Below are 12063 nucleotides of genomic sequence, written 5' to 3'. Positions count from 1 at the left end.
ACTAAAAATAGCCGACATTCAGTGGAATTTCTAGTATGGTCTGATTTGAATAAGGATTTGTCACGATAAGGTCAATGAAGGTAATGGCCTTGTAACTGCTATAAAACAATTACTTTCATACAAATATAACATAAAATTGGACCAATCGCATTTTGTCTGCTTGGTAGGTGCCGCATAACATTTGCTTGCTATTTATCTCATTTTCCTGTTTCAAATGGCTGTTTGCTGGGTGCAAGGATTAGGAGCCTGGGCCGGCGTGATAAACCCGGTTAGCTTAAAAACATAGAAGTAGCTGTAACAAATGTTAACGTGTGTGAAAGGCATGTAGCCAGATTGATGTTCAACAGGTTGCCCAGGAATTGTCCCCCCTCCCCAAATTGTGTTAGAGGTTTTACTGTAAAAAGAACTGGAAATGGTTGCGACAGAGGTGTAAAAAATGATTTAATAAAAAAATAAAATACGTTTGATCTGCTGGGTAAGTATTTGAATCAGCCTTCTGCTTTTCAAGAGAATTTTTCTAAGCGTGCACAATAATGTTGATTTGTGTTGTTATATATGGTTCTGCGAGGCACATGTCTACTGAGATAAATTTTCCCGAATCCAATTTGCTCAGGATGCTAGTACAAAAACTGGCAAAGAAAAAGTAAACCTTATCTCTGGCTGCTATGTGTGCCACCTCTGTTTCTGTAATGTGCCATTTCCTTTGCTTTAGGCATTTTCATGGTTTCCAGTTGGTTAATATTAAATCTCTTGTTCCGAAATGTCCTGATAACAAATAACGCCAAAAGCTAAATGTTCCCGGGTCACAGCTTCATTAAATACAGTCTTGCAGCGTTGGTCCCAAGGCCCTCGAATGCCTGTTCCAATTCTCTATTGTAGTTTTACTGCAGGGCACGGCACTCATATTGAAAACAAGCTATGTCTTCATTCACTATTCACAACCACATTCCAAATTCAGAAAAAGAAGGGGGGGGGGAGGGAGGGAGGGGGTTGTAAAGCACTGGAATAAGTGCTAAAAAAAACTCAAAATGATTTTCTGAAGGTGTTCCCTGACAGGGTAGCTGTAGGTGACTATAATGAAGATATGAAAACAGGGCATATTTCATATTTACAAAAGATTTTTTTGTTTGACATATAATTTTATTATGTTTGTATATAATAATAATAATCATCATCATCATCATCATCAACCGTCTAAACATCCTTCATCCAGTACAGATCCTGAAACTTATCCCTGGAACCACAGGACACCCTGGATTGGACAAATATTATCCATCCATCCATCCATCCATCCTTCTATCCATCTTCCAAATGCATGTCCTGGTCATGGTCGTAAGGAGACTAATATCAGTCTGGTATAAAACAGTAATTGGTTGTTGGATGGATGACATGGTGGCTGAACGGGATGGGGGTTTCAATTCTCCCCCGGCTCTGTATGTAGCATTCGCATGTCATGTGAATTCTGCTTCGCGGTGTTGCTAGGCTAATTGGGGTCCCGGAACAGTCCATAGTTTGTGATAGTGTGTGTGATAGTGTGTGTGCGTGTGCCCTGCGATGGGCTGGCGCGGTGACCTGGGCGGATCCTGGCGTGGTGCCCTACGGTGCCTGGGTTAGGGTACAGCCCTCCATGCAACCCTGAGTGAGCATGGAAATAATAAAACAAATGTTTCTGAGTAAGAAGAGTGTAAGCAGTATCACAGTATTAAGTATTAACTATTTATGTGAGGGTCTGTGTGTGTTACCATTATTCAGAGGGATCATCAGGATCAGTCCAGAAATTCACCAGCTGCAAAGTGTTTGCTGGAACTGAGTCGTGAAAGTGAATTTTTTTGTTATTGTATGTTATTAATTTTTGTAAAAATGCTCATTATACGGCAAAACAAGCATGTACTGTTATTACACCATTAATGTACTGCTGGTACCCCAATTAAATGAGAAGAAGATTTGGGGGAATGAGGAATGAGGATTTTAGAATCTGCTTATTAATTAGCTGTTCAGGAATTTTGCTTTTAATTACAGGCAAGTTTATCAGATGGAAACTCCTGTTCTTTGTGAATAAGCAAGGTAGAGATAGCGGGAGAGGGAGAGAGGAGAAGGGAACAGAGGAAGTGGTAATTAGTTTTTCATTAGCTAATCAGATAGCCCACTTTGTAGAAATTGTAAATCATATGACCTTTTAAGCTTTGTGTGTGTGTGTGTTTTTGTATGTATAATTTATACCCTTATATACACGCTTATGTGTACATATGGTATGAAAGCTAAGGAAAGCAATAATAGTGTAATTGCTAATACCTAATATTTGTCTAATTTATTTATTTTAACAACTTAATGAGAGCCAACTGAATACTGGGAGACTTGGAAACAGTTGGTTAATTTTTTGTCTCTTTCTTCAGTGTATGTTATTGTAATTCAGTGTTGAAGCTGACAACCTGAGGATGAACAAAGTGTGTCTGTATGGTAGTTTGCAAGTCGGAAGTATTCAGGGTTATTAGCATTAAATATGCAGCTTAATGAATGTGGAGGTGTGACGGGAATGAATGGCATTGTGGTAAAAATCATCCCAGCAGCTGAATGTTCAGGAAGATGATGATCTGTTATGTTGATGCATTCGAGTGAATGTTATGAGTCGTCTTCCTCAGAAAGGGAGCAAAGTTTTGCATGTAGGCCACATTTTTTGGTGTTAGCCTGGGATGAACAAATGTGTTGTCAACTTCAAATGTCTGTGTAGAAAATCAATTAAATTCAGTTTATAATGTGTTTATAATGTGTATGTCGATTTGATTCGCTCAGTTCAGGGGTGCATTTCGCGAAGATGATGGATCTTGGCGAATAACGAACAAGATAACGAAGGATGTAGGTAAAGAATGAGTGAGATTCAAGTATTTCCCAAAAGCCATCATTATTCCAGAATTAACAAAAAAAACTTGCAGGAATAAAGCACAAAAAAAAAAAAAAAAACTAAATTAAGACCAAAATAAATTAACCTATTTGTTGAAAATATATGAATGGACTCAAAAATGTGATGTTGCTTCCTTACAAGAAAAAACAGCAGGCAGCAATAGAAAAAGGAAGTGACATTTTTCAAAATACGTAGTAAAACTTTAAACTTTAAAAAATGTATATTAATAAAATAAGTACTGCAATGTTGTGCAGCATATCACACACAACAATAACAGCACAATATCATTCGAGGTCCTGAGGACTCCTAAGGCAGGCATCAGAATCACATTTTCCACATTGCCACCGCACTCTATGCAGCAGTGTGTGTTCTTTGCTGTGTGATGTTGTACCTCTGCTCAGCCGCAGTTACACTGGAGCCAGCAGGTGTTCGCTAAGAGGATTCCTGACGTCTCCCAATAATCAGCCACCAGCAAACACACCATCCTATGCCATCTGACACACTACAAACCTGGACCAGATTTAAACATCATGTGTCCTACTTGGCCACTTGGACACAATGTCTATAAAATGTCCTTGATGGCTGCATATCAGCTAGACATTTAGGCCTAGTGCCAGGAGCCCTTTTTGACAGGTGCAGGTGGGATTCAACAGGCTGCGAATATGAATAGGACTGAGAGTTGCATCCACTGCACCTTCAGTGCCAGGTATGCCTACAATGGCATGAAAAACAATTATAGTGTCATACAGGGTATCCCCTCCAGCTGGAACATGTGTGTAGTTGTGCATACGGTGCAACAAAAATGTGATCAGTGCTTGCACAGATCTGGACATGGCACCTTTTCAGAGGCCATGTGCATCACCAGTAGTCTGCAAGTGTCCACCGGTGGCATAGAAGCAGAGGGCTGTCAGAAGCTGCATGGTGGACTGAGGGCAAAATTCCGGTGTGTTCCTCTTTTCAGTTTATCCTGCACCTGACCAAGGAGGCTCATTATGTCGCCCCAGGTCAACCTGCATTTCTGTCTGAATTATTCATTACTGAGATGTTCCAGGGGGTTCAGGTCCTCCCACAAAACAGCATTTGGACGAACATCCTGGCTTCCTGCACAGTCCTGTCTCAAATGAGTGGTACTGTTTTCTGCCATTGCTGGTCATGAGGGGTGATTCACCTTCCAATTCAAAGGATGTGACTGAACACATAGCGAGTTTGATTGGTTGGCTCATTATGTACCAGGTTTGTTCAGAATTTATGAATTGTGCCCCATTCAGTTCATGAATTAGAATTTGAATTGAATTGACTATGCCCTGTAAGTTGTTGAATTAGAATTTGAACTGGAATGACAGGAAGAAGAATTTTAATAATTTCAGTTCAAAGTAACTCAAAGGAATCACACAACACAGGAATGTCATTTAATCCAACAAAACATAGATCATTATATAATAGATTTTCTTTCTAGATGGTAGATGTATATATTGACCATATATATGTACTAGTGAGTGAAGTGTATTTTATATTTGCACGATTGTATGTTGAGTTTGTGTGATTGTTTTAACCTTTTATGACGATACACATTTGGTTTATGTCCTTTTCCATGGATAGGGTTTTGATAAGGTTACTTGTACGAGTGTATGAAGTTCTCTTTCACCATGACACACAAAATGAGTAAAATTACTGTATGTGTTCTATACGTGACACTTCAAATGTGGCATTTTGTCATTCTGAATAACAGTGACATGCAGACTTTCAGCCAGGTGCTTGAAATAGCGTAAATTGTCGTGATTGTGGGGTAGGGGGTGTATTCTGTTTGTTAACATCCTGTGTAATTCATACTGAAACATTAAGCTGAGACTGCACCCATACTATTTTATGAATGTATGATAGATCAATTTTAATATATTCAAATTTGACAAATTTTATGAATTTGAATTTCAAGGTCATTCTCGATTCATTTCTCAATGCTGCACAACCCTGCTACTCAAATGGCATAAGTTATAAGTTTTATATTGCAACGCTGGCCTTTTATTATTATGAAATTACCAAGCAACGTTATTATTATGTTTTCCAAAAAAGGAACGTCAGTTTGTTTTGTGATTTATTTCGGGTGATCTCTGTGTTTCTGTAACGGGACTGCAGGCAAACGTTCAAAGAGCAAGGTAGAGAATAACGAGTGGATCAGAGCGAGATTATAAACTGCTTTAGTTACGAAGGGATTTGAGAAACACTTGTTAATTAATAATCTTAAGTGCTATATAATGAAGCTTTTGGGAAACCCACCCCAGAATTTTTGCAAAAAAGTAGTATATTTCTATTTGTAAGAAAGATTTACAAATGGAGTGTTCCCTTGCTGAAAATGATGGAGACCCAATTTCTCTAGGCAGGTCACCTTTCACTCCTTTTCGTGTAAAATCCAGATTTACGTGAGGTATGTTTACAGCCACAGATCAGCTCCTGGGGCTGTGTGTGTTATTTCCTTTGTCGTTTTTGTCACTTGTTGTTTTGAAAATCGTAAATCTCCCCCAGCGCTGAAAAGTGTCAGTTTTCCATGGTTGTTCACGTGTTTGCCTTAATCGCTTGCAAATGTTTTTTTATTTTTTTTTCATTTGCCAATTTTTTTTTTTTTTGGTATCCATCCTTGTACTACATTCAAAGCTTTTCTGAGCTATAATTATGATTCATTGTCCTTTCCGCATTACAATGTTCTTAAAACAAGTCAAACAAAACAGTGAAAGGAAACGGAAACTCAGAGTTCAGTTTTTCTGTGAAATTTCTCTCAGTTGTCTTTTTGTTCTAAAAAAAATAAACAAAAAAGAGCATTTTCCAAAAAAACACATAAAAGGCTGCTGTTGTGAGGCATGATGTATGAAACACACAAATAAGGCATAATTACTGCTAATTAGTTTTCCTTTTTTTGCCTATTCCCAGAAAGAATTTCCAAATGTTATGAAGTTAATGTGCTATTGTCTTAATTGTTTTAATGGGATAATCCCTGATTAAAATGTGTATTTTCTTAATTGCTAGGTACTAATGGTCCATGATGTTGCAGTAGTATCTTGCTTCAGGTTTCATGGCCTTATTGATGTCTTCAAACCTCAGAAAGTTTCTCAGGAAGTTTTATGTACATGTTATTAAAATTATGCATTTAAAAATTGTCTTTGGTATGAATGTGATATCGCATTCCATAGCACAGTTGGGGAAATGCTATTTTAAACACTGGCATTCTGTTTTTATTCTCTAAGGAATCAAGCATACACTGTAGCAGGAGATTGAGCATATTGCTGCATGTAGCGCAAGTCAGGTTCCTTTTTAAAATTGCACGTCCGTTTTTTGTTTGATGTAAACAGAGTGACCTTGCGATGCGTTGGCGTTCCTGCTCCGTGCCCAGCCAAAGCCGTTAGCGGGTTTAGTCACAATGCCATGCCCAGCACTCTGCCAGTTGTCTGCACTGTTTACATCACGAGTCCACGGCAGACCGGTCACAGCTGCTGAGAAAAAGAGAAAAAAAAAACAGCTTCAAAACCGTTACACTCCATGAGAATCCAGCCGCCGTTGGAGCCCGTGTCCGTTTGGCAGAATGTTCATTGAGAAAGCGTTAGCCAGGCGTCGAAGCATGCTGCACGCTTCTTAGCGCCAAGGGAGCGATCCATCACGAAATGAAACGTGGCTAGGTCCAGTAATCTCTGATGTTTCCTCAGGTGAGAAGATGCTCATTTACTGTCAGAAAGCCTTATGTTACAGGAATACCACAAAACAAATATTTATAAGAACTGTATATATTTTTTTATTATGAATGTAAGTGTGACTTTTTTGTAATGAATGCAGGTGTCCCTTTGAACACTGTGAAATTTTATTTTGTCATGGATTGTATTTCGAAGGACTTACTGCTGTATGTGATTAAACATACATTTCTCTCAGCTTCAGTGCCTCCAGAAAAATAACAATATTGAGTTTATGTCATGTATTTTGCTGAATTATGACCATAATAATCTTTTTACAGTGTTTTACATATAAATAATTATTGAGTAACATGCTCAGTTAAAGGTTTCATTACCTCAGATAACATCCAATTAATAACCGAAGCCGCAAAGCCGTCTACGTGTTCTGCTTTGAAGACATATTAGGGGCACATAATTAGACATATTTAGTATAATGGCTTGGATTTTTCTGCTCGAAAAAATAATGGGAACTGCTCCACATACGCTGAATGTGAGGAAAATTGTGTTATTTTGTTCATGTCATTTTCCCGCAGGATTTGGTCACCAATGTCTCCCCGAGAATTGTCCGTGGGACGACCTCAGGTCACATCTTTGGCCCGGGACAGGGCTCCTTCCTCAATATCGAGCTCATCAGCGAGAAGACGGCCGCGTACTGGTGCCAGAGTGTGAAAGAGCTCAAAGCAGACTTCCCTAATAATGTAAGTCATTAGTGGTGCTCTTCGGGGTTTAATGAATGAAAACTCCTCTCTAAGGAGTATTTCCTTTCTTTTTATCAGTATTTGGCTAATAGCCACACATCATATATGATTTCTCTGTCTCTAATTTTGTTTATATTATCTGCATCCAGAAATCAATAAGCCAGTTACATGGAATTGCAAGCATGTGCATGAAAAGGGTTGGGGGTTCGAATCTGCTCACCTGCGCTCTGCATGCGTGTCTGGGGTTTGTGTGCAGCTCCCATGTGACGCGGGTTTCCTGCAGGTAATCCACTTTCTTCCATCAGTCCAAAGACATGCGCTTAGATGAATTGGCATCTCTAAGTGTGCATTTCTTATGCAGTTGTGAAACAGGTGACGGGGGCCTTTTATCGTTACCATGCGTGGCTGGAATGCAGTGCGCAGTGAGAAGGTGGGGAGGCTTTGTGGCCTCTCAGCACTTTCTTGGTGGCAGTGTGGTGAACCTGAGAGATGGCGCTTTATTTAGCCGTGACGATTCCGCTGAGCCTTCTCATCCCGCCTGTCTGGATGCTGTTTGGTGACAGGACTCCACATAATGGCACATTTTCAAAAATAACATGGTGTTCGTCCTTGAACTTTTAGTTGGGGTTTAATTAAGTGCTTATTGTGCAGTGTGTGTAAATTTATACACACACAATAGACTTCAGCATGTGAATAATAATTTTAAATTAAAGTTTATTTTTACTCACATATAAAAAAGTACAATTTTCTATTTCATTTCAATGTGGTAATTTTTACTTTAATTTAATGCAACTTTTGAATATTTATGACTCCATTCATCCATCCATCCATCCAGCCATTTTCAAAATCCGCTTATGACATCTTAGGTTTGCAGTGATCCAGAACCTAGCAACAGAAACACAAAACTGGGGAAACCTTTTTCAGGTCACAACAGTCAGTTTCAGGGCGCTCTCTCACGCACACGCATTTGTATTCCTGTCTTTGTGGAGACCGTCCATTCATTTCAATTGGCAAAACTGCAATACTAACAGTGACAACCTTACCCCATAACATAATAGCCTTAACCATAAGTAACCAAACAAAATGCAAGACTTTACTTTTTTTATTGCAGTCACAGATTTTTAAAGTGTTCTTCACAATGTCAAAATAACAGGTTTTTATCACACTGTGGGTGTGCACACACATGCACACCCACGCGCGCACACACACGCACACACACACACATGCACACACACACAAATACACATGCACACCCACACACACATGCGCACACACACACACACGCACACACAGAAGCACAAACATGTGGATTTACACATTAATGGCAAAGCACTGTCCCTAGGTAACCTAAGCCACATGTCTTTGGATAGTGGGAGCACTACAGCACTCCCCTGGGGAAACCCCAGTAAAAAGCCTGAATTTAAGCACCCCTTGCTGATTATGCTCGATAGCGTGTGTGCAATGCCTGCCATGCGCCTGTATAAACATGAATTCAGCATACTACACGTGCTGAAATGCCTGGACAAACTCTTCTGAGGTGAGCTTCACACAAGCAGAGGGTGGGCTGGCCACCATTGTGACTGCGGCCAGGTCTGCGATTCCCCTTTCCGCTCTTGTCAACGAGAGGCAGACGGGCAGGGTCAGTGTGCCTTGTCACACAATGCATCCGATTCCCCGGGTCTGCGGATTCGTCATTGCGTGCACTCAGTAACAAAGCCTGCCTTTCGCGCTGATGTCGCAGAGAAATAAATATCAGACACGCAAGGCCAGAGATGACTTGTTAACGATATTCATAAAAAATGTGAAAAGAGTATAGAAATAAATCCTTATCGTTGAAATTTTATTAGTTGGCTTTGTAGGTCATGGCTGGCTGCCTTGTTTCATTGATTTCTTTTATCACTCTGTAGATGTATTTCATTACTCCTGCACGAAAACTGTGTTTTTCTAGAGAGAACGCTTCATCCCAAAATTTTAATATGTCCGTATCGGCAAAGATTGACAGTTATCAAGCAGTCAGTATCTTGGAGACACAACGCTCTGTAGATGAGAGGAGATGATGCCTGTTACTTCAGTAGTCTTATGAAATTAATAAAACAACTTTGGCTCACAGTGGCCTACTTCCTGTGCTGAGTACACTTCATAGCTGGGGTGTGACTCATATTTGTTCATTTGTTTCTTCTATATTTTGATTTGGGGCTTTTTTAAGGTGTTCTCCTCCAGTTCAGATGGACATACCCTTAAATGCTATAGCCAAGTCCCACTGGTTATACTAAAATGACTAACATGCTCAGCGTAAATCGCTAAAATCTGTCTATAATGTGTAAATAATATGTATATAAGATTTCCCTTAAACTCATATACTGGAATGTTAAACTACAGTATCTTTTTGTCCGATAGAAAGCCCTTACCTGTTATTCAAAATAACAGTCATGATTAGGTCATTAATATACACCAATAAATTAGTCTTAAACAGGGCGGGATTTCCATCAGCCTTCAAAATACTATCACGGAAGGACATGTTCTTCGGGAAATGGAATTCTGAAGAGGCGGCAGCAGTACCTGTACGCGTGGTGGCTGATAATGGCCGGCGAGATGTACCATCGTGGGGTCGCTCGTTAAAAGTGCAGCATGCCGCTGTCCTGCAAAGCTTGTTTCTGGGTATGAGCGACCCCCGGCCATCTGCAGAGGTCAGCTTTTAGCCTGGCACGACTACACGCCGCGGGTGACATTAATATCGTGAACACCACCACGTCTGTCCCGAGCTCACATGACCGGCACACATTTGTGGTAAATGCCGGGGGGGGAGGCACGAGTGCTGGCAGATAGGACGTTTCCACCAGTTCAGTGTGGTTTCTAACACGAACTTTGAAGGAATGATGTCATTTTCCCCTCTGGCACAATACACTTTTAAACATTTAGCATTTTCACAAACATCAATGGATAATTGACAGGCAGTACTTTTATTAACACTGATACACAACTTACTGAGTGATTTTAAAGGTAATATTTAACTCTTCCATGTAAATGTTCTATATATATATATATATGGACACTGCCTTTATAGTAAATGGCTTCCATGGTGGAACCATATTCCCTTTCATTATGTGGAACAATTAAATTCAGTCCAAAAGCAATGAAGACGCGGCATTGATTAAAATGTGAGAACATGTTCACTCATTGTGGATGTTATTCACCTAATGATTTAACTGCATTTAGCTGAAGTGCACATACAGTAATAACAGCAGGTAATGTTGCATTGTTAAACAAATGTTATCATGTATATTAAAAAGAGAAAATTGATCTCAAGCAGAAGCTTCAACCTCTGTGTTGACTTTAAAAATGGAACTTAAAAGAATTTGCCAGTGTTTTTGTGTTACTGTACTGCCTGTTACTATACAGTTTGTTGCTTTATCATTATCATTAATCTTATTATTATTATTATTAGTTTATGTTTTAAACTTTTGGTCTCACTGGAATCAGTTTAGAAAACAAAATATAATAATCCATCCATCCATCTTCTAATCATTTATTATTGTCAGGGTCATAGGGAAAATATATGATATCAAATTCTGATGGCTTTTTCTTTGTACTGTTTCTTGTTTTATTTTGCAAGACCGTTTATTCCATTTACACTCAAATGAATGAGCCAAAAGCACACATTCCCAGCTACCCGGTCTTTGAGAATCGTCATCCATATTACTGCCTCGTGTTATTGCATTGCTGTACTCTGTATTCATAATTTAATAGCTGGTCTTCTGCTATGTTTTTATGTCTGTAGCATAAAACTCTGCAGACTTTATATGTCACTGTCATCAGTGTATCCAGATTGTGCCCATAATCATGTTCTGTATGCTTTATTTGTATCACTTATTCTGAATTTTTTATTGGGTCCTTTAACTCTTGCATCATAGGGGATTTGGAACGGAAATCTAGTGCCAGAAAGGACAGAATCTTCAAATTTGACACACAGTTATGCGTTTATGAAGCCATTTACTTTTTACAGATCTCTGGAAGTTATATACACACATGTAATAAGTAGCCTCTTTGATTTATATGGAATACTACAGTTTATAACCTTTGCAGTGACACATTAAACCATTGTTGTTGGATGCAGATTTGAGTTTTCCTAACATATTTCTCTGGTAATTAGAAGCACTTTCCTTTGGAGGCTGAAATATTCACATACATTCATATAGAATGTTTTTATTCACACATACAGAATGTGAAGGTGGCAAAGTTAACCATGAAATACATCAGTGAACCACTGGAATAGCATTAAATCTCTTTGTCTCCCCATTAGAGTGTCTGCAGGATGGTTTTGTAACCAGATGTTTATCAGGGTGGCGAGCTGTACCTTTAATTAGAACAGACTGGGGAAAAGCATTTCATTTTTTTCCCTTCAGGTTGAGTATATGCCATTAGGAACATATATTTACTGGATAGAATAATCCTTGTTGTTGCAACCCTCATGTTGACATTTCTTCATGGCAAATATTTGCATTATTATATTGCAGTCGATTGTTTATATTCTGGTTTAAAAGACAATAACAGGAGAATATTTTTCTATTTCCTGTTTTTATGGGCCAATTACAGCACATCCGGTGGAGAGAAGGGAAAATAATACAGGCTAATCCAGCAATACCATAAGGGCACTTAGCTAATGCCATCCCTCTATTGTGTTTATTGTTTTAATAATGCTTTCACGCCAGGGGATTTGTCTTTATCCCGTAAATTATAAATATTGATTTTGTGA

General features: G+C 39.0%; 1 protein-coding gene across 1 annotated transcript in view; it reads left to right on the top strand.

Annotated features, from left to right (window-relative positions):
* The window catches only part of dpyda (dihydropyrimidine dehydrogenase a), a 121281-nt gene that overhangs the window by 63379 nt on the left and 45839 nt on the right, over positions 1–12063 (top strand). The window contains exon 14 of the mRNA XM_023804550.2: positions 7146–7310. Coding sequence (XP_023660318.2) covers positions 7146–7310 — 165 coding nt within the window. The remainder of the gene's footprint in view (positions 1–7145; positions 7311–12063) is intronic.

Source organism: Paramormyrops kingsleyae, chromosome 15 (genome assembly GCF_048594095.1).
Source record: "Paramormyrops kingsleyae isolate MSU_618 chromosome 15, PKINGS_0.4, whole genome shotgun sequence".
Lineage (NCBI taxonomy): Eukaryota > Metazoa > Chordata > Actinopteri > Osteoglossiformes > Mormyridae > Paramormyrops > Paramormyrops kingsleyae.
Note: the sequence above shows the minus strand (reverse complement) of the source record. Positions and strands in the feature narration are given on the sequence as shown.